Raw genomic sequence first — 27,995 nt, 5'->3', positions numbered from 1 at the left:
CTTTATTTTGAATAGATCAATGGGTTGTCATGTTACGACGTTACAAAACTGTTTATATTGCATTTGAAAAACTACATGCAGTTTTAGTCACCAAACTATAAAATCCAACCAAGATAAGAGAACCTTCGAGGTTGGAAAGAGACATATATCCTGGAGCGAAGGAGGCTGAGGGATGACTTTAATACAATGGGCTGATGGGATGTCTGAATACATTGGGCTGGTGGCCTTGTTTCTGTGCTATACAACTTTATGACTTAAAGCTGGGTGCACGTTTAGAAATAGAGGAACAGACAGGCATTTAAACATATCCACGGTTTCTGCAATGTAATCTGTCACCGTGAAGTTCAGTCACCGATCTTTGCTGCTGCCGACACGACACACTTGCTGAAACACTCCATTTTAGTGTGATTGTGTGTGTGCGTGTGTGCGCACGTGTGTTTTGAAGTGTATATCGAGCATGTGTGTTTGCTCTGTGCATGTGTGTCTGTGAGGTGTATATCGAGCATATGTGTTTGCTCTGTGCACGCGTGTGTGTGTATGTGAGGTGTATATCGAGCATGTGTGTTTGCTTTGTGCACGCGTGTGTGTGTGTCTCTGAGGTGTGCTTGCTGTGTTTGTGGTTTTTGTGTTTGGTTTGTGTGTCTTTGCTGTGTTTTCGTGAGTGCATGCGTGTGCTTATGTGTGCAGTATTTTAATGTACGTGTAATTATTGTGTGCTCAGCGTGAGCAAAGTGAAAAGAAAACCCAGTTTGTGTCTGAATTGCTGGTCTGTGAATATCACAGGAAGGTTTGAATGATCGCTGCAGCTTTTCCCTGCACGCTAGGTTATTGTCTCCAGTCTTCAGTGTCTTACTCTGTTATCAGGGAAGGGGCAGTGATTTCGTCCACGATAATAAGTGATTGGAGTAGAATTAGGCCATTTGACCCATCAAGTATACTCTGCCATTCAATCATGGCTGATCTATCTTTCCCTCTTAACCCCAATCTCCTACCTTCTCCCCATAACCCCAGACACCCATACAAATCAAGAATCTATCTATCCCTGCCTTAATAATATCCATTGACTTAGCCTCCATAGCCTTCTGTGGCAAAGAATTCCACAGATTCACCACCCGCTGATTAAAGAATACCAGCAGGCATGAGGCTTTACTTATCATGAATAGTTAAAGTTGTTTCAATCAGAAAAGGGAGGTCTGATAATGGAATTGAAAATGATTACAAGTGTAGATAAATCAGGAAAAAACTATTTCTTCTATAGAGTGAGCGGGGAAGAAGACTTATCTGATCAGTCTGAAGAAGGGTCTCGACTCGAAACATCACCTATTCCTTCTCTCCAGAAATGCTGTCTAGCACTTTGAGTTACTCCAGCTTTTTGTGTCTACGGTTTAACCAGCATCTGCAATTCCTTCATGCACAAGACAGATCTGAATTTCCACAGCACCATGGGCAACATCAAGGCATGCCAATGTCAGAGGCTCATTTGAAATGCAGGCGGTGCTGTAATAAGATTAAACCCAGCGGCAACATCACAGCGAGATCGACAAACAGTAACGAGATAAATGACCAGACCATGGCGAGTCTGACGGATTAAACTTTGCTCAGGATTAGAGGCTAATCGCAAAGAGAAAGATTAGGAGAAATCCCTTTGTGTGGAGAACTGTTAACGAACAGGGAGTGCAACAGAGACAGTGACAGAGGAGGGATCCCATAGTGGACTCTGGGAAGAAAATGGACGAATCTTTGAGAAGGAACTATTTACAGGAACCAGAGAAAGTGCAGAGAGCTAGTACTGTTTGCCTGAAGAAGAGTCCCGAACCGAAAAGTCACCTATCCATGTTCTCCAGACATGTTGCCTGACCGGCTGAGTTATTCCAGCACTCTGTGTCCTTTGGTATTGGCTTGATGGGTTGATGAGGTCTGGAGTGATTTAATATGCTTCTGCAATTGCAAGTGGTGTAAACCAGCCACTTATGCAATGAAAAGTAACAATATAATCTATTTGGTAGAGATGTTGGTTGGCACATAAGTATTGGTTGGAGCACTGGGGAGAATTCTCCTATTCTTCTTTGAATGGGATTATTCCGCCTGCTTACAAGGGCGCCTGTGTCTGATGTCTCATCCGTAAAATGAATAAGCTACAAATCGTACACCCCCACCCACTCCACTTTATTGTTCAAACAAAAGGTTGCTTTATTTTTGAACAAGAGCTCCCAGAAAGGTTCAACATTCTTGTTCTTTCAAAGGTTAACACAGTATAAACACAACTTGGCCAGATAGTTTCAGTAATTATAGTCGATGTTTTGGAATTTAAAGACATAAAGTGACCTTCACATTTCCAAATTATTCAAATCTATCAGCGGGAGATGTTTAAAATGTTTGAAGGATGTAATGGGGTTATAAAGTGAAACTATTACCTCTGGAGAGTTTGTAACAAGGCAACAAATCAACAATTACAGCCGAGACTGTTCAGCGACAATTTATCACATAATAAAAATCTGGAACTCGCTTTAAGAAACCTACAAATCTCAGCGGTTATTTAGAATTTCGAGATAGAGAACAATATAATTTTGATAGTATTTATCTCAACCCGAAATGTTACCTCTCCATATTATCCAGAGATGTGTAGGAAGGAACTACAGATGCTGGTTTACACCAACGATAGACACAAAATGTTGGAGTAACTCAGCATCGCTGGAGAAAAGGAATGAGTGACATTTTGGGTCCAGACCCTTCTTCAGACCTGTCTGTTCAGAGATGCTGCCTGACATGCACATGAACTTTATGTTGTTTTGTGTGTTAACCAGCATCTGCAGTTCTTTATTGCTAATTTTGATTGGGCAAGATGTTAAATGATATGGAGAATAACATAAAATGAAAGTGAGGTATATATCCACATTATCCACCTCAACAGTGGAGCGATATTAAAGCACTAAATGTTCTCCTGTTCCCATGGAAATGGTCACGGTAATTTTGCTGAAAGTCCTGTAGTTTGCCCACAAAGGAGATAAGCTGTTTCTCTTTGAAGCTGGGATCCTGCAATAATGTGACTTGTTGGGAAACACGAAGCAACAAGGGGCAGGACATCTCTGCAGGAGGTCCTCAGGTCATTGTGCTCGGTCCACCCATCCCCAGCTCAGCCCAACCATCTCCAGCTCAGCCCAACCATCTCCAGCAGCCCAACCATCTCCAGCTCAGCCCAACCATCTCCAGCTCAGCCCAACCATCTCCAGCAGCCCAACCATCTGCAGCAGCCCAACCATCTCCAGCAGCCCAACCATCTCCAGCTCAGCCCAACCACCCCAGCTCAGCCCAACCATCTCCAGCAGCCCAACCATCTCCAGCAGCCCAACCATATACCAGCTCAGCCCAACCATCCCCAGCAACTCAACCATATACCAGCTCAGCCCAACCATCTCCAGCAGCCCAACCATATACCAGCTCAACCCAACTATCTCCAACTTCGCCCAACCATCTGCAGCAGCCCAACCATCTCCAGCTCAGTCCATACCCGCTCAGTCCAACCACCCCAGCTCAACACAACCACACCAGCTCAGTCCAACCATCTCCAGCCACCTCATCGATGACCATACTTCACTTGTAAGGTCAGATGTATGGACATTCACTGGTGATTCGACAATGTTCAGCATCATTCGTGACTCCTCAGATAATGAGGCAGTCCACAACCAAATGCAGCAAGACCCAAGGCCTGGTCTGATCAGTAGCAAATAACATTCATGTCACACAATTCAAGTCACTGACGATATCCAACGCTGAAAATCCAGCTATCACCCCATGACATTCAAAGGCATTACCGCCACGGAATCCCCCACTGGCAATATCATTAACCAGAAACCAAACTGGAGTTGCCAATATATACAAACAAGAACAGCTAAACCCCATTGTGCACTCTCCTTTAGTCCAATAAATAACCTTTCACAATACAATCGCCTCGCTAATTTTCTAACCATTCTGTTGCAGATTCTCTACATCCATGACCTTCAATCCTGATCAAGTACAGCAGTTAAAACGTCTTCTGGAAGTCCATAAGTACTTCATACACCATTAACCTCATATTGGCCTTCCCTGTTGTTTCCTTGAAAGACTGTCATGTTAGTTAGATGAAAATTACCTTAAAATATTTAAGTGGTAAACCCAGAAATCTGCCATTTATCATTTCACGTCACTGCACTGATCTGCTTTCTTCTCCTTCAGGGATTGACAATGATCTGGGTCGGTGCGTTGTGAAAGGTCACACTGTTGGAGAGTGAATGGACCTCAGGCTCAGGGCTGGGGAATGCTATGGGAGGCTCCTGCCCGCATGTGTACCTGCTGCCTGTTGTTGGGGGCAGGGGATCTGTGTGGAGCAGGAGGGGTAAATGGATCACAACTTTATCCTTTTGGGCAACCCTGCTGCATCAACCATTAACAAGGTCAGGGCCATCAATGGGAAAAGGATCCCCATCTGAATATAGAAATCATCGAGACTCCTCCCCACTCAGTGTGGTAGAGGACGGGCTCCATAGTGTTATAGACCCACCCCCACTCAGTGTGGCGGAAAATGGGCTTGAAAGTGTTACAGACTCAATGCAGTATAGAATGGTCCCTATGGCATTAGAGACCCATCCCACACTGAGGTAGAGTATGGGCTCTATATTGTAATAGACTCAGTGGTAGAGAATGGTCCCTGTGATGTTACAGACTCAATGCAGTGTAGAATGGGCCCATCCACACTTAATAGGTTTAATATGAGATAAATACCGTTATAAACCCATCCCCACACAGTGAGGGTATGGAATGGACCCTATAACGTAATATTACCTCTAGTGCTGTAGCTGTGCCTTCTACCTGAACACAGGCAATCTCAAGAAACAATCCTTGTCCAGTATTGGTGATGCACCCTGCCCGAGGGGCACATTGCAGTGCAGAGCGCTACCCTGACCAGTCGGCGTTGCTGCCTCCTGTTGCAAGTGTCCTTCTGCAGTTGGGATAAAGCCAGCCTCGCTGACACAGCGGTGGGGCGAGTGTGTGTGTGTGTGTGTGTGCGTGTGTGTGTGTGTGTGTGTGCGCGTGTGTGTCTACAACCTCTCACACTCGTAGCCCGAGTTCAGGCTGTTGGGGAAGTGGGACCATTCCCTGTGGCAGCTCCCCGGGAGCAGGGCGCTGGCAGCGGCCCCGGGAGCGCCTCTCTCAGGCTCCGGGTCCATCTCCGGGCAGAGCTTCACCCGCTTCAGCTTCACCGCCTCCTTGCGGGCGGCACAGGGCAGCAGCGCATACACGTCCCGCCGGAACCTGGAGTTCATGCCGAAGTAAATGAGGGGGTTGTAGAAGCTGGCGGACTTGGCGAAGAGGCTGCCGATCAGGCTGGTGAGCTTGGGGACGTGGCGGCCACTCGTTGACCACATGGAGATGGCCGCGTAGGGCGACCAGGCGACGATGAACACCGTGCAGATGACCATAGAAACCTGCGGGGAACGTGGGGTGGAGACAGGTTAGGGCAGCCCAGGGGCAGCCCAGGGGCAGTCACGGCCAGTGCGGTCAACCCTGCCGCCCATTCTCACCACACGTCGCCCCGCTCAGCTGCAGCCTGACCCCCTTCCCCAGCAGCCCAGCTACACCACGGGGAGGGTGAGCAGAGAGACGGGCAGAGCGGTCACAGGGCTGGGCCACTCAGTGCATTCATGCTGCAAACCTGTCAGCGCTGTGAATTACCCATCCGGTCCTGAGACCAGGGACTCCAGCGCTGGGGAAAGAGGGGACTGACCCAGACCGTCACACACCTCACCCGTGACACACTCACCCAGATCAGGAACACATACACCAAGACTGTGACACACTCACCCAGACTAGGAACACAGTCACCCAGACCCATGACACACTCACCCAGACTGTGACACACTCACCCAGACTGTGACACACTCACCCAGATCACGAACACACTCACCCAGACCCATGACACACTCACCCAGACTAGGAACACACTCACCCAGACTGACACACACACCCAGACTGTGACACACTCACCCAGAATGTGACACACTCACCCAGACTGTGACACACTCACCCAGACTGTGACACACTCACCCAGACTGTGACACACTCACCCAGACTAGGAACACACTCACCCAGACTAGGAACACACTCACCCAGATCCATGACACACTCATCCAGACTAGGAACACACTCACCCAGACTGTGACACACACACCCAGACTGTGACACACTCACCCAGAATGTGACACACTCACCCAGACTGTGACACACTCACCCAGACTGTGACACACTCACCCAGACTGTGACACACTCACCCAGACTAGGAACACACTCACCCAGACTAGGAACACACTCACCCAGATCCATGACACACTCACCCAGACTGTGACACACTTACCCAGACTGTGACACACTCACCCAGACCCATGACACACTCACCCAGACTGTGACACACTCACCCAGACCATGACACACTCAACCAGACCCGTGACACACTTACCCAGACTGTGACATACTCACCCAGACCCATGACACACTCACCCAGACTGTGACACACTCACCCAGACCATGACACACTCAACCAGACCCGTGACACACTTACCCAGACTGTGACATACTCACCCAGACCCATGACACACTCACCCAGACTGTGACACACCACCCAGACTGTGACACACTCACCCAGACCCATGACACACTCACCAGACTGTGACACACTCACCCAGACTAGGAACACACTCACCCAGACTAGGAACACACTCACCCAGACCCATGACACACTCACCAGACTGTGACACACTCACCCAGACCCATGACACACTCACCCAGACTGTGACATACTCACCCAGACCCATGACACACTCACCCAGACTGTGACACACCACCCAGACTGTGACACACTCACCCAGACCCATGACACACTCACCCAGACTGTGACACACCACCCAGACTGTGACACACTCACCCAGACCCACGACACACTCACCAGACTGTGACACACTCACCCAGACTAGGAACACACTCACCCAGACTAGGAACACACTCACCCAGACCCATGACACACTCACCAGACTGTGACACACTCACCCAGACCCATGACACACTCACCCAGACTGTGACACACTCACCCAGACTAGGAACACACTCACACAGACTGTGACACACACACACCCAGACTGTGACACACTCACCCAGACTGTGACACACTCACCCAGACTGCGACACACTCACCCAGACTATGACACACTCACCCAGACTGTCATACTCAACCAGACTGTGACACACTCACCCAGACTAGGAACACACTCACCCAGACCCATGACACACTCAACCAGACTGTGACACACTCACCCAGACTGACACACTCACCCAGACTGTGACACACTCACCCAGACTGTGACACACTCAACCAGACCCATGACACACTCACCCAGACTGTGACACACTCACCCAGACTAGGAACACACTCACCCAGACCCATGACACACTCAACCAGACTGTGACACACTCACCCAGACTGACAAACTCACCCAGACTGTGACACACTCACCCAGACTGTGACACACTCACCCAGACTGTGACACACTCAACCAGACCCATGGCACACTCACCCAGACTGTGACACACTCACCCAGACTGTGACATACTCACCCAGACTGTGACACACTCACCCAGACTGTGACACACTCAACCAGACCCATGGCACACTCACCCAGACTGTGACACACTCACCCAGACTGTGTCACACTCACCCAGACTGTGACACACTCACCCAGACTAGGAACACACTCACCCAGATCCGTGACACACTCACCAAGACATGTGTCCTGTCCTCTGACACATTCACGCTGCCCCATGGCACACTCCTCCCCTCCGTGACACACTTATCCCGACTCCCTCTCTGAGTGAGGGCCTGGTGCTCGCGGTTCAGGGGGCAAGGGGACAGGCATTGCCCTCCCACCCCGGGGTGCTGCCCACAGGGGGACAGGCATTGCCCTCCCACCCCGGGGTGCTGCCCACAGGGGGACAGGCATTGCCCACCCACCCCGGGGTGCTGCCCACAGGGGGACAGGCATTGCCCTCCCACCCTGGGGTGCTGCCCACAGGGGGACAGGCATTGCCCACCCACCCTGGGGTGCTGCCCACAGGGGGACAGGCATTGCCCACCCACCCCGAGGTGCTGCCCACAGGGGGACAGGCATTGCCCACCCACCCCGGAGTGCTGCCCACAGGGGCAAGGCTCACCCGAGTGACGTCCCTCTCCACTTTCCTCTGGCGCTCTCCCACGTCTCCGTCTGCAGCCAGCGCACGGCTGGACTTCACCATCTTGATGATGGAGACGTACGTGAAGACCATGGCGGAGACCGGCAGGAAGAAGCAGCAGGTGAAGAGGGAGATGATGTAGGATTTGTAAACGGTGGAGAACATTGCTCTGGCCCAGTCTATCTCACACGTCCCGTACAGGCGGCCTGTGGTGGAGTGAAGATTGTGAAGAGGAATCAGAGAGAGAATTTAAAGCAGAGATTGATAGATTCTGGGTTAATACGGGTGTCAGGGGTTATGGGGAGAAGGCAGGAAAATGGGGTTAGGAGGGAGAGATAGATCAGCCATGATTGAATGGCAGAGTAGACTTGATGGGCCGAATGGCCTAATTCTACTCCTATCACATGACATGAGAGAAATAGAAGATGAGGGTATAGAGGGGAATGATTTAATGACAGCATAGCAATGAATAGCTCACTTGGCAGCTCCCTCTGGCATTACATATCACTCCTCCTCTCTCCTTATCTGACACCTTTTTGTCTCCTTCTCACTTATAACCTTTTCACTTACTCCCACTGCCAATCAACCCCCCCCTCACCTGTATCCACCTATCACTTGCTAGGCTTTGTCCCACCTCCACCTCTCTTTTCCAGCATTCCTCCCCTTTCCAAAAATAATTAATCTGAAGAACGGCCCCAACCCGAGACGTCCGCAGTCCATTCCCTCCAAGATGCTGCCTGACCGCTGAGTTCCTCCATTACTTTGTGTTTTTCTCAAGATTCCAGCATCTGCAGTTCTCGCAGCTTCATTTAACCAATTTGATGTATGGTTGGAGTCATATAAGGCCCAACCAACCCAGGCAGAACGTTTTTAATACAATGCACACTAAACTATGAAGCAGCGAAGCTGTTAGCACTTTATGGCAAGATCTCAGATTCATAGTGCCTGTTACTGGCTTTTAAAAAAATTGAACACAAATCTTTAAAGTTCCGCCTGGATTAACAATCGGGATCTCAGGATTAACAGTTCAGTTTCAGGGTTAACTGTTGGGATTAACAGTCCTGTTTCAGGGTTCATAAAATTATAGTCATAGAATCATTGAGTCATACAGCGTGGAAACAGGCCCTTCGGCCCAACTTGCCAATGCTGGCCAAAACATCCCAACTACACTGCGTGCATTTGGCCCATATCCCTCCAAACCCATCCGATCCATGTACCTGTCTAAATGTTTCTTAAACGTTAATGTTGGTGTGTTGGGATGAACAGTCCAGTTTCAGGGTTAATGTTGGGGTATTGGGATGAACAGTCCAGTTTCAGGGTTAATGTTGGGGTGTTGGGATGAAGAGTCCAGTTTCAGGGTTAATGTTGGGGTATTGGGATGAACAGTCCAGTTTCAGGGTTAATGTTGGGGTGTTGGGAGTAACAGTTCAAATGCTTGACAATCAAATGGTTCTACTTTCTATCTCAGATACTTTCCTCGCTAATAATCAAAAAGCTCAAGGGGTTTTACTTTATGGATGTTGTTTCTAATCTCTCGTATGGATTTTCCATGTGTATTTTTGCTGTGAATAAGTCTCTTGCTTCAGGAGGCGTCGGGGTAACCTGGAGATCCCACCTGTGTAACTGCCCCAGCCGAGCAGAGGGGCAGCTGACCAGAAGACAGCAACAGCCCAGATCAGGCTCAGTGACACCATTATACTCCCAGTGCCGATACAGTGAGCTGTGGAAACATCACACCAGGATTAGACTGAGTGCCGCGATTCACACCCATGCCTCGACAACTCCCCTCCCTCGTTCATCTATGGTAAAACATGTCCCCTCAGTTAATCCTGAAATCCAAGCGCTAATCTACATCTACAAACGAAGTGCCACCCTTATTCCCATCCCCGCACTTTCATCCTTACCACATTTCATCATCTTCACCTTCATCCTCATTCTGCTGTCGCCAAGCCATTTTCATTGTCCCTTCCTGACCTCATTTTATTCCCCATTTCCCTTTTCCCATCATATTCTCATAATGCTGTCTCCTGTTGATATTCCCAACCCTATTTCTCAATCTACTCACCACCCATGCCAAACCTATTTCTCCAACACACATTCTTCCATTCCCTTCTTCATCTTCCTCCGTGCTTCTCCATCTCCACTCCCATTCTCCCAGTGCCGCTTGCCCATGGCCATTGTCCCACCTAATCCCCCAACCTCATTCCCAATGCTATTTTCCCATCCCTTTTCTCCTTGCCATTATATTCTCCCAGTACTTACCTCCCATCCCCATCCTCGTCTCCCAGTCTCCACCCATTATTACTCCATCCCCATTCTCACGTTTCCGTTCCAATTTGCACCACCATCTTCAATCTACATCTCCCCGGTCCCCTTGAATGACATGGACACTGTAAGTTACCTCTGTATGGATGGCAGCCTTTGATGTATCTTATGATGCTGATCACTGTCAATGAATTAATGCTCACCAGACCGAAGAGCAGCGTGAGGAAACCATCAACCTGAAAAGGTAATAGTCACATGTGATGCCATTTCATAGCTTTAGTAATAGCTTTGATAACATGAGGAAAATATCAAGAGAGTGAGAGGGAACAAAGAAACAGAGGACAAGGAACACAGAAAATAGCAGGGCTAAGCTAACCGGCCCTAAATCTTGCCCCACCGTGGGCAAGTATGACTCTATGACTTCGTCCAAAAGTTCCATCCGGGCCGATCGCTTTCCAAGAGTTTTCCCTCATAAAAGCGGATTGGATTTTTTCCACCAAGATGTAAGAGACAGATCCAGCAGGGATGGGGAGGGAGCCTTGCTGGAACTTTGTTTGACTGTTCAAAATGGGTATAAAAGGCATTGAGATCATCTGGTGATGCTTGGATGCCAGAGATCTCCCTTGATTTCAGCTTGTGGTCTATGATGGTATTGAGGCCCTGCCACTGGCACCAGCCAGCTGCTTCATTGCACTGAGCATCCAGCTTGCTTTGGAACCTTCTTGAAGCATCCCGAGCAGCCTTGTCGAGATTGTACTTGGCCTTCTTATATCTTACAGGGTCATCCTTCTTGAAAGTCCCGGATCTGGATTTCGGCAGGGAGTGAATCTCCCAGGTCATTCAAGGGGTCCTGTTGGGATGGATCCTAACTGCCTTTGTCTTGTATTCAGCCTACCTCTCGCTGAGTCATGCCTGGGGCCATGGACAAAGTGTGAAAGGGCAGTAGCTTGGCCCTGCTTGCGGTAGCACCTTACCTGGCAAGTCCATATGGATGTGATCAGGAAACCATCATCTCGAAATACATTGAATATCTCGAGAATTCCACGGGAGTATCCGAAGAGGGAGATGCTGGCATCGGAGATGGCCAGGTTAAAGGTTAGGTAATCTAGCGGCTGCAGAGTTGTCCTCTGTCTGCACAGCACAAACATCACCACACCGTTTCCAAACCAGGATAACCAGCCTGCGGGCAGACACAGAGGGAGCACTGATTATTGAGCACAGGACTCCTGCCAGGTTTGCACAGTACTGTGTGTGTGTGTGTGTGTGTGTGTGTGTGTGTGTGTGTGTGTGTGTGTGTGTGTATGTGTGTGTGTGTGTGTGTGTGTGTGTGTACGTGTGTGTGTGTACATGTGTGTGTGTACATGTGTGTGTGTGTGTGTGTGTGTACATGCGTGTGTACATGCGTGTGTGTGTGCGTGTGTGTGTAATATGTATGTGAGAATGTATGTATGTGTGTTTGTGTGTGAGGCTGCGTTTTGTGTGAATGTGAGTGTGGGTGTATGAGAAGGTGTGTGTGTGTGTGTGTGTGTGTGTGTGTGTGTGTGTGTGTATACGAGAGTGTGTGTGAATGTGTGTGTGGGAGAATGTGCCTGTGTTTGTGTGAGAGAGAGTATGTGTGTGTGTGTAATATTTAAACCATCGCTGTGTCTGCAGACTGACCTCACCCACCCTCCTGAGGGGTGCCATTACTGAGGGTCAGAGTAGAAGAAATGTTAGGACCAATTCAAACCAAGTGGGTACAACACCTCCTCCTCGCTGACCCTCTAAACTGGCTCCTGACCGAAACAGCGATATTTTACATGTACACGAAGAAAGCTCCAGAAAACCAGATTAAGAATGGCCTGGGACATCCATATGTGGAGTAAATGCTCTCTGTGTTGCTATTCTAATGAAATCTATATAGTCACGTACAATCCCTGTGTAACCTGTGCAATTTGAAGAAGGGTCTTGACCTGAAACATCATCTATTCCTTTTCTCCAGAGACGCTGCCTGACCCACTGAGTTACTCCAGCATTTTGTGTCTACAATGTAGACTGGCATCTGCACTTCCTTCTTACACATGTAACCTGTACAATCTATGTAAATAATGTAATCTATATAATATGTGCAAAGACATTAAAATGCATGTTAACCCGTGCAATCCTGTGTGATGCTTGTAAGGGTGCTGCAATGTGTATAATCCTGTGCAGAGTGGGAATACTACATACCCAAGCTCAGCAAGTAGATGCCAATTACGGTCTCTCCTTGCTCCGAGATGTAAGACTCTTTGACCGGGAAGGTGCTGTTGTGGTTCCTCCATGGGCTGTTGCGGAGAGCCATCCTTCCGAGACCAGTCAATGACACCCCTCACTCCTGCACCACAAACTGACTGTGTCAACCATCGCTCAGAAGAGACCTGCGGCAACCTCCTCATCCAAACCGGCCGCAATGTGGGATGGGAGTGGGAAGCTCATGGAGGGGCAGTGCCGAACCAGGGCACAACCACTTGCCTTCGTTTTAGTTCCGCTAATCCTTCCCCACATCAGTTTTTGAGCTCTCCTCAACCTGACGTGAGCCCAGCTAATCTGCTTTCCTTGGGATATTTACGGCTGGCGGAGGTCAGCCAGATGGTGGGCAGGTCATCTGTAATGCCTGGGATTACAGTAATGCTCAGGTCACCTCGTCTGGGGCAGCACAAGATAGGCATTGGTCTCTGGACAGGGGAGGGGGAGACGGAGAGACATTTCCCAGAATATTTACCTCCTCCTCCCCAAATCTTCCTTGGTTTCATCAGATGAGATTTTGGTCCCGTCATTGGCTTTCAGTCATTCTCATTGTACTACCATTGGCTATCTGTTATCTTGGGGTTACTAACGACTAATCTGCTAACTTGGGGTTAGGAGGGAGAGATAGATCAGCCATGATTGAATGGCAGAGTAGACGATGGGCCGAATGGCCTCATTCTACTCCTATTCCTTATGACCATATATCCTTGTGATCTTCATATCCCCCTTGGTCATCCTCGTGATCCAATTAATCATCGTTCATCCCCTCACCATTGGTCATCTTTCAACCCCTTCTATAGTTTAGTTTAGTTTTGTTTATTGTCACGTGTACCGAGGTACAGTGAAAAGCTTTTTGTTGCATGCTAACCAGACAATGAAAAGACAATACATGATGACAATCAAGCCGTCCACTGTGTACGGGTGCAGGATAAAGGGAATAATGTTTGGTGCAAAATAAAGTCCAGTAAAGTCTGATTAAAGATAGTCTGAGGGTCTTCAATGAGGTAGATAGTAGCTCAGACTGCTCTCTAGTTGATGGTAGGATGGTTTAATTGCCTGATAACAGCTGGAAAGAAACTGTCTATGAATCTGTCCCACCTGATCGCGTTTGGGTCAAACCATTCCTATCCATGTATCTGTCCAAATGTATTTTAAATGTTGTTATAGTACCTCCATCAACTACCTCCTTATGCAGCTCATTATATAACTCACCACCACCTTGTGTGAAAAGATTGCCCTTCGCATTCCTATTAAATCTTTCCCCTCTCATTTTAAACCTGTGCCCTCTGGTCCTTGACTCCCCTACTCTGGGTAAAAGACTTTGTGCAATTACTCTATCTATTTGCCTCATGACCTTGTACACCTCTGTAAGATCCCTCAAGAATTAAAGTCCCAGCCTGCCCAAACTCTCCTTATAGCTCAAGCCTTCAAGTCCTGGCGATATCCTGGTAGATCTGATTGGGTCGATGGTGTTTGGAAGTAGATCTGATATTGTTTTAATAATTAACGTGTAATTTAATTTACAAAGCAATGAATATTTTAGGGACCTTCTGGGTACGATGATCGATAAAGGTCACAAATGATTACAAATAAGTTATACATAGAAGCACTTCGTAGCTCCCTGCACTTGAAATGCAGAAAACATTATCAACGTCCTGTTGTTTCATTTCAATCTAAATAGAGACTTGGTTTAATAAAAGTAAACGTTTCTAACCAACTATGTCGGTGCCGGGGTATATGTGGGTAAAATTACACATTTCATGTTTTGAAGGTGATTATCAGTCTGACCCACCCACCTTTTAAACATTTTACCGCGAGCAAAATAAAAATTGGAACAAGTTAACTTAATTTATAAACTTAAATATCATAAACTGTGTAAAAGGATTAGGCACTTTATATCTAGATTTTATTTTACTGCGGGAATTATAGGGTTCTCGTGTAGAATTAGCTTTAGGGGCAGAGAGATTGATAAACAATAATTATGCTTCAGTGCAAAGTTAGGAACTCATTCACAGCTCGTCCAACAAAGTGTAAGCTTGCAGAGGATTTGACAGCAAGAACAGTCAGCAAGTTCCTTAAGTTCTCATCATATCACTGATTTATGAAGATTATGTTGGGGAAGGTTACAGCAGTAGAGAAGCAGGAATTCATTCACAGTAGTTTCTGAATTTAACATGGATTATTGAACAGTACAGCACAGGAACAGGCCCTTCAGCCCACAATATCTTGCCGAACCTGATGCCATGACCAACACTTATCCATCTGCACATAATCCATATCTCTCTATTCCCTGCATATCCATGAGCCTATCCAAAAGTATCTTAAATGCCTCTATCGTATCTGCCACGAACATCACCCCACACTGTGTGCAGACAATGAGAGCATTTGAGACACCGAGCACCCTCTATGCAAAAACCTTGCCCCGCACAATTCCTTTAAACTTTGCCCCCCTCACCTTAAGGCTATGCAATCTCATATTTGATATTCCATCCTTGGAAATAGGTTCTGACTGTCTACCTTATTTCTGCCTCTCACAGTTTCATTTACTTATATCAGGTCAGTGCGAAACCTGATATAAATAAGCTTTCCAGAGAAAATAAGGCTGTCCAACCTCTTTTCATAACTAATTATCTCTTATCCAGGCAGTCTTCTGGTGATAGATACAAAAAGCTGGAGTAACAGCATGTCAGACATCTCTGGAGAAAAGGAATAGGTGATGATTCAAGTCAAGACCCTTCTTCAGACACTGGTAAACCTACTCTGCACCTTTTCCAAAGACTCCATATCTTTCCTGTGCTGGGGCACCCAAAACTGCACGGCAATACTCCAAATGCCATCCAAGCAAAGTCCTCTAAAGCTGCATCAAGACCTCCTGACTCTGATACTCGAACGCCCATGTACCACATGCATGCATCAGAAGTTACTGTCAATTTCACAGTGTAACAGTGGCTGCAAACGTGGCAAACATTTACCCCTTTTCAGCGCTTTCATCCTGTTTTACCACACGGTTAAAACATGGGTGTATAAACAACTTTATCTTGTGGGAGCGTTGTTTAAAATCTGATGTTTCAGTTGCACCTTTGCGGACTTTTAAGAAAACACACTTCATGACAAATCGCCAACAGTTTCACAAACGTCTCCATTTGTGTGACTGAGAGCTATGAGGTTAAACGATGGTGGAGAAGATAGGAGAAGCTTGAACCACTTGCCTTTAGCTGCAGTATGCCGGCAGCAGCAAAGTAGGCACTAAACACTGCATTGATCCAATGCACGCAAGACTTTGGTGGTGCAGAATGAGAAGATTTTAGAGTCATAGAGTCATGTACAGCATGGAAACACGCCCTTTGACCCACCATGTTTATGCCAACCGGGTTGGTATGTTAAATGTGTAAGGGACTGCAGATGCTGGTTTAAACCGAAGATAGGCACAAAAAACGTCTGAAGAAGGGTCTCAACCCAAAATGTCACCCATTCCTTTTCTCCAGAGATGCTGCTTGTCCCGCTGAGTTACTCCAGCTTTTTGGGTCTATCTTGAGTTGGCATATTAGTTCAGTTTAGTTATAGGAGCAGAATTATGTCATTCCACCCATCAAGTCTACTCCACCATTCAATCATGGCTGATCTATCTCTCCCCCTTAATCCCATTCTCCTGCCTTCTCCCCATAACCCCTGGCACCCGTACTCATCAAAAATCTATCCATCTCTGCCTTAAAAATACCCAAATGTCTTGGCCTCCATAGCTGTCTGTGGCAATGAATTCCACAGATGCACCACCCTCTGGCTAAAGAAATTCCTCCTCAACTCCTTTCTAAAGGAACGTCCTTTTACTCTGAAGTGCATGGTGCCATTAAGCTGGATGTTCAAGTGCAATTGATCGTGTTTTCAGTCAAGACCAGATTGAATACGGAAATCAAAGCACTGAACCTGATTTGTGGTTGGAAAAGCTGTGTGGCACCTACTGCCCCAGATGTGAGGAGTCAGTTCAAGGGTTAAAAAAACCATTGGCTTCAGGAGGAAGTTGAGCCGGTCGTTTCTCGCAGTGCAGACACTGAGGCAGCTGGAACGCAGCATTTGAGCCGTGGGTTTTCATTAACGTGTAATCCAGCACCAGGGTGTGCATTGCATTCGAAGAATGAATCGCCTCTAGCACTAAACAAGGGCACCGCAGAGTATGCAAGCTGTGCCAACAGCCCAAGTCTGCACAGATTCCAGTCATTATCCTCTGCTGATGTGGCTGCATCCTGCCCGCTTAAGTCTCAATCATATGTTAGGGTCCATCTCCGCCTTAAAACTACCCAATGTCTTGGCCTCCATAACTGTGTGTGGCAATAAAGGTAAGGCTATAAAAAGTAAGGTCCCAGAACGGCAGTGGAAAGAGGAATAACATGTTGATGCTCAGCCATTGTTACCGCTGTCTGTTCAAGTGGCTGGTATTTCTGAGTACAAGAAATCTCCTCCCCTCCCTTCCCTTCCCCGCTCCCCGCCTTGAACAGAGACTCTAGACTGCCAGTGAGTGGTATACTCGCATCCAGTGGGTGAAAATGCCAACCAACCCCTAGCTGACATGGGTGGTGGAACTCAGTAAATGCTCCTGCCATTTGGCATGAGATGTGAATGTCCAGCAAAGGAAGCTGCAATGGAAACGGTAGAAACAAGGAACTGCAGTTGCTGGTTTCCACAAAACGACACAAAGTGCTGGAGTAACTCAGCGGGTCAGTCAGCATCTCTGGATGACTCACTTCCTGAGAACCCAAAGACTCTCTGCCACCTACAAGGGTGTTAGGGGTTATGGAGAGAAGGCAGGAGAATGGGGTTGAGAGGGAAAGATAGATCAGCCTTCATTGAATGGTGGAGTAGTCTTGATGGGCCATATGGCCTAATTCTGCTCCTATAACTTATGAACTTATGAACTCATGAAGTGAAGAGTATGATGGAATAACACTCTGCGTGCCTGGATGACGAACACTTCAGAAGTCCAGCCCCACCCGTCTGGTTCATTGATGTTTCATGTTCCAGGCGTGCAAGCACAGCGGAGAGTACCATCCCCGAGGCTGCACCATCTCACCACTTTGACGGCACCTCCCAATCTCCTGAGCAGGACTAGGACAACAAGCTTGCAGGGGCACCAACCAGGGCCGTCTTAACGCATGGGCCTGATGGGCACTTGCCCGGGGGCCCCATGCTGATCTGTGTATGTTAGGTGACTTGCAATAAATAAATACTACTTTAAAAATGTAGGTTCAATAAGTGCTTTTTTCGCAACATTTTCAGTGCTTCTCACAGCGATCTGTAAGTGCTTTTCGCAACAATGTAGCACCCTAAGTCCATCGCTAAGTGCTTTTCGGTAAGTGCTTTTCGCTGGCACGACAGGGGGGGGGGCTGGTAGGGAAAGGGGGGTGGGGGAGAGTAACGGTGGGGGCCCCAGTACACTGCTTTGCCCGGGGGCCCATAATGCTGTAAAAACGGCCCTGGCACCAATGGTTGCAGGTTCCCTTCCGAACCACATCCCATCCCTGGTGAGACACCACCATTGATTGTTGCATCCAAATCCTGCACTTCTCGATCCAACTGCACTGAGGAAGTGGAGCACCTTCCCTCATCAACTGCAGCATCCCAGAAGGTGGCCGACCACTGAATCTCCAGGGACAACTGCACAGGGAAATTCCCAGCAATGCTCAGATCCCAGGAATGAAAATTAATCCCCAATCTTTCGAACAGCAGAGTCACGGGAAACAGTTAAATTTACTTCATAGATTTATCTTGGCTAAAAGGAATGGAAATTGAATTCTAACCCACCATGCTTCTCTCAGCTGCTGCTTGTTTATGTCTCTGCATGCTGTTGTGTCTCACACATCACTGATAGTGCCGTCACTCCCCATTCACCGGGCATGATCTTTTCATTCAAGGCTTGCCAATACATGATATAACCGACTGAGGCTTGGCAATGGTGAGTACATGGCATGCGATGGCTGCACATTGATCCACATCAACTAACAGATAACCGTCCAGGTTCCGAATACTTAACTTATGCACACCCCTTCACAGGAACAAGCACCCATAATATTATTAAATTCAAAACTGACGGAGGTACAAATGTTCATTGAGTCATACAGCACGGAAACAAACCCTTCGGCCCAATTTGCTCATGCCAACCAACATGCCCCATCTTCACTGGTCCCACCTGCCTGCGTTCAGCACATATCCCTCCTCTAAACCTTTCCTATCCATGTACCTGTCCAATGTTTTATTAAATGTTGTTATAGTATCTGCCTCAACTACCTCTTCTGGCAGCTCGTTCCATTTACTCATGACCTCAGCGTACTTGGGCATACCTGTGCAAAATGCCAAGAGAGAATTCATGGTTGGAAATAACTATGTTTCCTTCATTTTCTTTGAAGACTTTTACAGTTTTTGAAAACGTTTTTCCTCATTTAGGACTGAGATGAGGGAAAACATGTTCACCCAGAGAGTTACGAATCTGTGGAATTCTCTGCCACAGAAGGCAGTGGAGCCAATTCACTGGATATTTTCAAGAGAGAGTTAGATAGAGCTCTTAGGGCTAATGGAATCAAGGGATATGGGGAAAAATCAGAAACAGAATACTGATTTTGGATGATCAGCCATGATCATATTGAATGGTGGTGCGGTTCAAAGGACCGAATGGCCTATTCCTGCACCAATTTTCTGTTTCTATGTTAAACACCTCTAGAAGAACAATGACAATGGCTGTTTCACTGGTGAGGCAGTTGGAAGTAGAAGGGGAATGTGATGGAGCCTTTGGGAAGATGTCCAACTGGTAAAGGACCGCAGGAATGAAATAGAAATTGGTTCTCAATATGATGATGACCACCTAGGATTGAGTGGGGTGAGATTAGAGATAGGTAGTCACCTCACCTCGAATCCTCAACAGCAACCACAGGCCAAGGGTAAACCATTGGCTGAAGTTTTCACCCTTGCCCTGCCTCATTTGTGGCTACTGGAGATGGTAGCAGAAAGGTGCAAAAGAAGCAAACCTGGGATCAGTGGTGAGGATGTCCAGAGTGGATCAAGGAAAGATAGATCGGATTCAAGCTCTGTTTGGCTGTAAAACGAAACATGATTTGATCTGTCCAATCCCAACCTAATCCAACCATGGCCAAAATGAGCCCAATCTGACCAAGGCCAATTCAATCCAATCTAAATGCAACCTGATCACGGCCTATATGAAGCCGATTCAAGTACAAGGATGTAATTTTTCCATGCCCAGTTCAATCTGATCATGGGGCATTTGCAAAAAAGCAGGAATAAAGACTTATTGATCTGCACTAACATCGATAATGGTCAAGTCCGGAGGACAGGTGTGTGACACAAAGCAAGACATCCAGAGCTGAATTCAACCCTAGTGGTAATGTTTTATTGGATCAAAACTGATAATAGTTTGTTTAGTTTAGTTAAGAGCTACAGCATGGAAACAGGCACTTCATCCCACCAAGTCCACACCGACCATCAATCACCCGTTCACACCAGTTTTATGCTATCGCACTTTCCCATCCACTCCCTTCCCAAACTGACAAAGAACCCATCACGATCAAGTAGGAAGGATATTCTTGCTATTGAGGGCGTGCAGCGTAGTTTTACTAGGTTAATTCCCGGAATGGCGGGACTGTCATATGTTGAAAGACTGGAGCGACTAGGCTAGTATACACTGGAATTTAGAAGGATGAGAGGAGATCTTATCGAAACGTATAAGATTATTAAGGGGTTGGACACGTTAGAGGCAGGAAACATGTTCCCAATGTTGGGGGAGTCCAGAACAAGGGGCCACAGTTTAAGAATAAAGGGTAGGCCATTTAGAACTGAGACGAGGAAAAACTTTTTCAGTCAGAAAGTTGTGAATCTGTGGAATTCTCTGCCTCAGAAGGCAGTGGAGGCCAATTCTCTGAATGCATTCAAGAGAGAGCTAGATAGAGCTCTTAAGGATAGCGGAATCAGGGGGTATGGGGTGAAGGCAGGAATGGGGTACTGATTGAGAATGATCAGCCATGATCACATTGAATGGCGGTGCTGGCTCGAAGGGCCGAATGGCCTCCTCCTGCACCTATTGTCTATTGTCTATTGTATGGAAATCCCTGGAGGTTGGAGCACAGGTTCAAAACACAATCAGAAACAAGGCCGAGATCATCTCTGGGAGTTGGAACATGAAGGATTGGAAGTGGTTTTCCAGCTGCATGGAGTCAGGTCTGAAGTCAATTGCAGAGTATCCTTTGGATTTGGACCACATCTCAGACAGGATGCACAGCATCGGAGACGAGCACCAGAGTGATGCATGGAATAAAGGGAGAGAACTAGTGTTTTAGCTGTAGCTTTAGAGATACAGGGTGGAAACAGGCCCTTCGGCCCACTGAGTCTGCGCTGATCAGCAATCATCCATACATTAATTCTATCCTACACGCTTAGGAGCAATTTACAGAAGCCAATTAATTTACAAACCTGCACGTCTTTGGAATATGGGAGGAAACCAGAGCACCCGGAGAAAACCCATGTGGTCACAGGGAAAAAATACAGATAGTACCCGAAGTCAGGGTCGAACCTGGGTCTCTGGCGCTGTGAGACAACAGCTCTACCAGCTGTGCCACGGTGCTGCCCTATTACATACTTATGTACAATCACGTCAGACTCAGTACAATAGGTAGAGTGAAGGGAAAGATACAGAGTGCAGAATATAATTCTCAGCATTGCAGCGCAACAATTCTAGAGACTAATGACCGCAATGAGATAGGTTGGAGGATTAGGCTTTACTTTGGCTTTGAAAGGAAACTGCTTCCCCCACATAGGGTGGATGAAATCCCTCCCCCCTCTCCCTCCCCCACCCCTCCTTCCTCCCCCCCCCCAAATAAAAGCCTCAAGTCTCTGTGAGCCAATGGAACATTTTACAGCCGAGTTTGATAGGTTTTCGTTAGTTGGGAGCTTTAATGATTACAGAACCAAGACTTGTGAATGGAATTAGGAGACAGATCGACTGTGAGCAAATTGAAATTGGAGGGACCGAGTCAGTTGTCTTCTCCAGAGATTGCATCCAGTTCTTTCCGATGAAGGCAGCTGTGTAATTTTCCAACTGCTGGCAGCAGAGTTACTGAGATTTATTCACCTCGAGCAGAATTCAAGCCTGTGCAATATATGAACAGAGCAACCCCTGCAGCCCGACCAAGAATGCTTATGTCAGGAATCGTGCAAGAATGAACAGTGTGCCACACCTTCATTCTCTGCCTCACCAAATGGAACAAGGCCCCAGGCTAGGACATATCACTGCTATCAAATAATGGAGATCTCGACTAAGCCCAGCTTGGCTGACAGAATGTGTTCCTGGAGGTTCTGCCACATAATCTTCTGTCATCCAACCATCCCAACGACAATAACCCTGTCTTCACATTCTACACTGTGAACATCCCAAGGCAATCCATGGAAGGATAATCAAACACTCATTGACACATAAAAGGGATGATAGAACAGATGCACGTCACCATGGTCAAAGATAAAGGACGAGCTGCTGGAAGAACTCAGTGGGTCAGGCAGCCTCTGTGAAGGGAAACAGAAGTCTGAAGAAGGGTCCCAACCCGAACCGTCATCTGTCCATTTCCCTCCACGGATGCTGCCTGACCCATAGAGTCCCTCTGGCAGTTTGTTTTCTACAGAAGGTTGGTTTCAGCAGTCTCTTGTGTCTCCACTTTGTTCAAAGAGGCAGCTTTGAAGGAGCTTCATAAAGAAGAAGAGAGTATTACTCATTTCACTGTCACCCTGCTGAGTTTTACCATTTGTATAACTCGTTATCACTTTCTCCACAGCCAACAATGGACCATTGTGGGCTCCATCTTTTTTTGATCGTCGTTACTGGCTTTGATTCGTCCTTTTTGCACACCTTTCATTAATTTCTTCTCTGTACCTTTTCATGTCTCTTGTTTTCCTCTCCCCTGACTCTCGGTCTGAAGAAGGGTCTCGACCCGAAACGTCACCTATTCCTGTTTTCCAGAGATGCTGCCTTGCCGCTGAGTAACTTCAGCTTTTTGTGTCTATGTTTGATGTAAACCAGCATCTGCGGTTCCTTCCCTACGCAAGAGAGGCAGAGAGTTCGGCCAACAACCTTTCTTTCCCATTTTCCAATATTTGAATAATATTGAACATCTATGGTGCTTTTATTAAAAACCAACCTTGCCCCATAATTTTCTAACAGTTTTGAGTTCCTTAGAGCTGTGCTAAGAAGTTTAATCCCCAATGCCCAATGCCTCAAAGCCCATTGACTCATAACTCATATGGGTGTCAGAGGTTATGGAGGGAGGAGGAGGAAGGGGTTAGGAGGGAGAGATAGATCAGCCATGATTGAATGACAGAGTAGACTTGATGGGCTGAATGGCCTCATTCTACTCCTATTCCTTATCACCTACTGACCTATGACTCTGGAGAAATCAAGAGTTTGCCAACACATCGTGCCATCCTTCTCTTCCTCAGAGAGCAACCACTCAGCTTTGCCTACTTATAAGTTGTGAGAATGAATAATCTAAAGAGGGCACATTCACAAAATTCCTGAGCACCGATCGAGCTCCCCAAAAGGCTCTCGATAAGTGACATGGAGACAGGGATAGGAACAAATGTATTTTGTAAAACGACAGTCAGTTGTGCTGCTCAGCTACCTGACCAAGTCTCCACAGATCCATCTCCAGTAATGTAAATAATAGAAAAACAGCAAACATCAAACAGGCAGGCTTTGGCCCATTCCCTTCTGACTCCCCCAAAAAAACAAGCCTCAAATGAATTCAAAGGTTAGTGGTTCTTGGTATCTGGGAGAATTTAGGCAGTCCAAGAAGATGCAAGGAAAGCATTGCAGAACAGCGTGCCTGAGGCAGATCTACGATCAGTGGAGCACTTGGCATGTCCAAAAACACGCATGATTTTCCAGAGTGCCATTTTCCACAGTGACCAGCCTGAACTGTTCCTGTTGTCTAACATCCTGCAGACACCCGACGTGGAGCCGGTTGGAGTGAATTCGCCTGTGGACAACTTCAAACCGTACATGAACAAAGTTAAGAATTGCATCGATTCACCAGAACCTGTAAACTGGGCAAAACAGCCAGCTTCAGATTGAAAAAAGTACTGGCTGAAATGACAGAGGCGTGTAAGACTATAACCACCTGAGTGAAGCTCGGATTTGAGCAAGGTGGACGGATTGCTTATTTTTTAAACTTCACAAATAAGTTCCAAAAGAGGGCTTGCACTGTACAATGTAAACAGTATCCTAAACCAACCACAGCTAAAGTTTGAACTTTCAGTACTATATCACAATACACTGTGCCAATCTTCAAACATAATCCACGTAAAATTCTGAAATGAATTGAATTATAAGAGACAGTAATGAAACAGGCCCTTCAGTCTACCGAGTCTACACCATTGGTCACCCATTCACACACGAGTTCTATGTTATTCCATTTTCACACTTTACACACTAGGGGTAATTTTACAGAGACCAATTAACCTACAAACCCGCATGTCTTTGGCATGTGGGAGGAAATTGGAGCACCTGCAGGAAATAAACATGCAACAGCGAAAATGTGTAAACTCCACACCAGAGGTCAGGATCAAACCCGGGTCCCTGGCGCTGTGAAGCAGCTGCTCTACCAGCTCTGCGCTACAGTGCCGAAACAGATTAAAACTGTTCACTTTCTTCAATTTTCCAAAATGACAGCCTACATACGGCAGAGTGTCCAAAAAAGAAATGCTTTTAGAGCACTGCTGTGTGACATGACGACTCACCACCACTCTGCTGAAAACAAGTTGTTACAGAAAATGGCAGGTATGGACACAAGAACCACTGCAAAATTCAACAGATGGAAAAAGAACATATCAAGTTCCTATTTAAACAATGAAACAGAAGAAAATATATGAAGCCTCAGGAACATAGGAAGTTACAGAGACTAATTATTGAATTATTTGAGATCAGTTATCCATGGTTTTACAGTATAACTCTGATAATCTTTTCTCAATTCTCTAACTCAAATATCAAAGAATAAAAGAGGCTGCAGGGGGTGGTTGACTCTGCCCGGTCTATCACGGGTATTGAAATCCTCACCAACAAAAGGATCTACAGGAAATGCTGCCTCAGAAAGGCAGCTAATATCATCAGAGACTCACACCACCCTGGCCACGCTCTCATCTCACTGCTACCATTGGACAGAACTAACAGGAGCCTGCAAACCATTATCTCCAGGTTCAAAAACAGTTTCTTCCCATCAACCATAGGTTCCTGAACCGCACTGCACAACTGCACTACTGTAACCACCAATCACGATGGACTTTGTATAAGGTTGCACGACATTCTTTAGTTTTCACTATTAAAGTCTGGTGACCCAGTATTACTGTTGTTTTATTGTATTGTTGACTATTTATTGTATTGTTGCATTAATACGTCTGTAAAGTCGCAGCAAGTAAACTCTTCAATCCTTTTGTCTCATACCCTCTGTCTTTTCATCTCTGGCCTTTTTTCAACCATCTGCACAGCAAAACACCTTCCTCACCTGTATTAACCCATTACCTGCCGGGCTTTGTCCTGCCCCTTCCTCTCTTATAGTCTCGAGAAGGGTCCCGATCCAAAACGTCACCTATCATTGTTCTCCACAGATGTTGCCTGACCCGCTGAGTTACTCCAGCACTTTGTGTCTTCTTCAGTCTCCAAGACCCCTAGTTCTTTGGATTCCTGCAACTCCTTCAAGGAGCTCCTGTGCCCATGCTCCTTTAAGACTGGTAGACACAAAATGCTGGAGTAACTCAGCGGGACAGGCAGCATCTCTGGAGAGAAGGAATGGGTGACGTTTCAGGTCGAGACCCTTCTTCAGACTGATGTCAGGGGAGTGGGTGGGAGAGAGATAGAATGTAGTCGGAGACGGTAAGACTGGTGGGAGAACTAGGAAGGGGGAGGGGATGGGGAGAGAGAGGGAAAGCAAGGGCTATTTGAAGTTAGAGAAGTCAATGTTCATACCGCTGGGGTGTAAGCTACCCAAGTGAAATATGAGGTGCTGTTCCTCCAATTTGCGCTGGGCCTCACTCTGACAATGGAGGAGGCCCAGGTCAGAAAGGTCAGATTGGGAATGGGAGGGGGAGTTGAAGTGCTGAACCACCGGAAAATCAGTTAAGTTAATACGGAACCTCTGCTTCACCTGGAAAGACTGTTTGGGTCCATGGAGTCGAGGAGGGAGGTAAAGGGACAGGTGTTGCATCTCCTGCGATTGCAGGGGAAAGTACCTGGGGAGGGAATGGTTTGGGTGGGAAGGGATGAGTTGACCAGGAAGTCAAACAGTCTTTCCAGGTGAAGCAGAGGTTCACTTGCACCTCCTCCAACCTCATCTACTGTATCTGCTGTTCCAGGTGTCAACCTCTCTACATCGGCGAGACCAAGCGCAGGCTCGGCGATCGTTTCGCTGAACACCTCCGCTCAGTCCGTCTTAACCAACTTGATCTCCCGGTTGCTCAGCACTTCAACTCCCCCTCCCATTCCCAATCTGACCTTTCTGTCCTGGGCCTCCTCCATTGTCAGAGTGAGGCCCAGCGCAAATTGGAGGAACAACACCTCATATTTCGCTTGGGTAGCTTACACCCCAGCGGTATGAACATTGATTTCTCTAACTTCAAATAGCCCTTGCTTTCCCTCTCTAACCCCTCCCCCTTCCCAGTTCTCCCACCAGTCTTACCGTCTCCGACTACATTCTATCTTTGTCCCGCCCACTCCCCTGACATCAGTCTGAAGAAGGGTCTCGACCCGAAACGTCATCCATTCCTTCTCTCCAGAGATGCTGCCTGTCCCGTTGAGTTACACCAGCATTTTGCATCAACCTTCGATTTAAACCAACATCTACAGTTCTTTCTTACTCCTTTAATACTGATTCCACTGGCTTGAAAGGCAGCTCATATCATCAAAGGCCTTGAAACCTGTTGGGTTTGCTCAGATGTTTCTGTGCACACCTTCTGAAAAAGTGACTTCAGAGTGCATTGGAATATTAATAAAATATCATCCAAAAATCTGGAAAACAGAGTCTGGCACTATCAAGCCTGCTGGATTAGCGGACTATCACTGTATAATTAATTCTGAAATTAATAATGTAGCAATTATACCAGTGATCACAAGGTGCTTGGTTTTGTATATTTTAATGAAAATCTAACTCATGCAACATTACAGTGAGTCTGTGTCTCGTCTGATCTTCCCAACACCCTTCCCTTCCATTGCCTCCACCTCACACAGCAGGTGCAAAGTCGCCCACCCACTCTAATGATTTTCCGTTCTGATGCGAAGTGACAATCTTATCAGAATCAAACGCGTGCTCCATTCCAGAGACCATTAAAGGGAAGTCCCACAAGCATTAAAGCCAGGAATCTGGTCACCCAGAAGAAAGGAGAGCAGTGCCGAACCATCAGTGGCCTTGGAGCATCAGTGTTGATGGTTCTGGGGCCGTCAGATCGTGTAACTGCTTGGCTCAAGTCTCTGTGTGGGACACTCTCACCCACTCACTGATTCCACCAGGTCTCCAAGTGATTCCTGATCAGGATGCAGCCCAGAAGATTTTTAAACGTTTTTTGCTAAACGATGCGATCTATACAAGCAATGTCTTCGAACTCCATTTTGCAAGTGTGATCTTTGTGTCTGATCACATGCTTTGAATGCCGCTCCACCCGATTAGAAGCAAATATGTTGACATCAAAGCAGAGCACAGTTTTTGGTGCAGGGATTGAGTCTGCAATGTGGTCGCTTGCAGTGGGACACAGCCACTGGACAGAGATGTTAGACTTTAGAGATACAGTGAGGAAACAGGCCCTTCGGCCCACCGAGACTGCACCAACCACCGATCACCCCGCACGCCAACACCAGACTACACACACAAGGGACAATTTACAATCTTATCCTTTCATAGTGAGAGGATTTGAGTTTAGGAGCGAGGTTCTACTGCAGTTGTACAGGGCCCTGGTGAGGCCACACTGGAGTGTTGTGTGCAGTTTTGGTCTCCTAATTTGAGGAAGGACATTCTTGCTATTGAGGGGGTGCAGTGTAGGTTCACCAGGTTAATTCCCGGGATGGCAGGACTGACGTATGATGAAAGAATGGGTCGACTGGGCTTGTATTCACTGGAATTTAGAAGGATGAGAGGGGATTTTATAGAAACATATAAAATTCTTAAGGGATTGGACAGGCTAGATGC

At 47.0% G+C, this 27,995-nt stretch overlaps 1 protein-coding gene across 1 annotated transcript; it reads right to left on the bottom strand.

Moving 5' to 3' along the window:
* Nucleotides 1–12,978, bottom strand: LOC144593470 (opsin-5-like). The gene is made up of 6 exons (XM_078399084.1): nt 12,727–12,978; nt 11,493–11,698; nt 10,655–10,754; nt 9,869–9,973; nt 8,236–8,459; nt 1–5,462 (listed from the first exon to the last, which is right to left on the bottom strand). The coding sequence occupies exons 1-6, from the start codon at nt 12,836–12,838 to the stop codon at nt 5,076–5,078; spliced, it is 1,134 nt and encodes a 377-aa protein (XP_078255210.1). The 5' UTR covers nt 12,839–12,978; the 3' UTR covers nt 1–5,075.
* Between the last annotated feature and the right edge of the window lie 15,017 nt (nt 12,979–27,995).

This window comes from Rhinoraja longicauda, chromosome 5 (assembly GCF_053455715.1).
Source record: "Rhinoraja longicauda isolate Sanriku21f chromosome 5, sRhiLon1.1, whole genome shotgun sequence".
NCBI classification, from domain to species: Eukaryota; Metazoa; Chordata; class Chondrichthyes; order Rajiformes; family Arhynchobatidae; genus Rhinoraja; species Rhinoraja longicauda.
The sequence above is the reverse complement of the archived record's forward strand: the minus strand, read 5'-3'. Positions and strand labels throughout refer to the sequence as shown.

Excerpts from the sequence above, each read along its gene's own strand:
- LOC144593470 (XM_078399084.1), bottom strand. The coding sequence starts at position 12,838 with ATGGCTCTCCGCAACAGCCCATGGAGGAACCACAACAGCACCTTCCCG. Across the intron at positions 11,699-12,726 it reads CATCTACTTGCTGAGCTTGG|GCTGGTTATCCTGGTTTGGA; the intron begins GTATGTAGTATT and ends GTCTGCCCGCAG. Across the intron at positions 10,755-11,492 it reads CATCCATATGGACTTGCCAG|GTTGATGGTTTCCTCACGCT; the intron begins GTAAGGTGCTAC and ends TTACCTTTTCAG.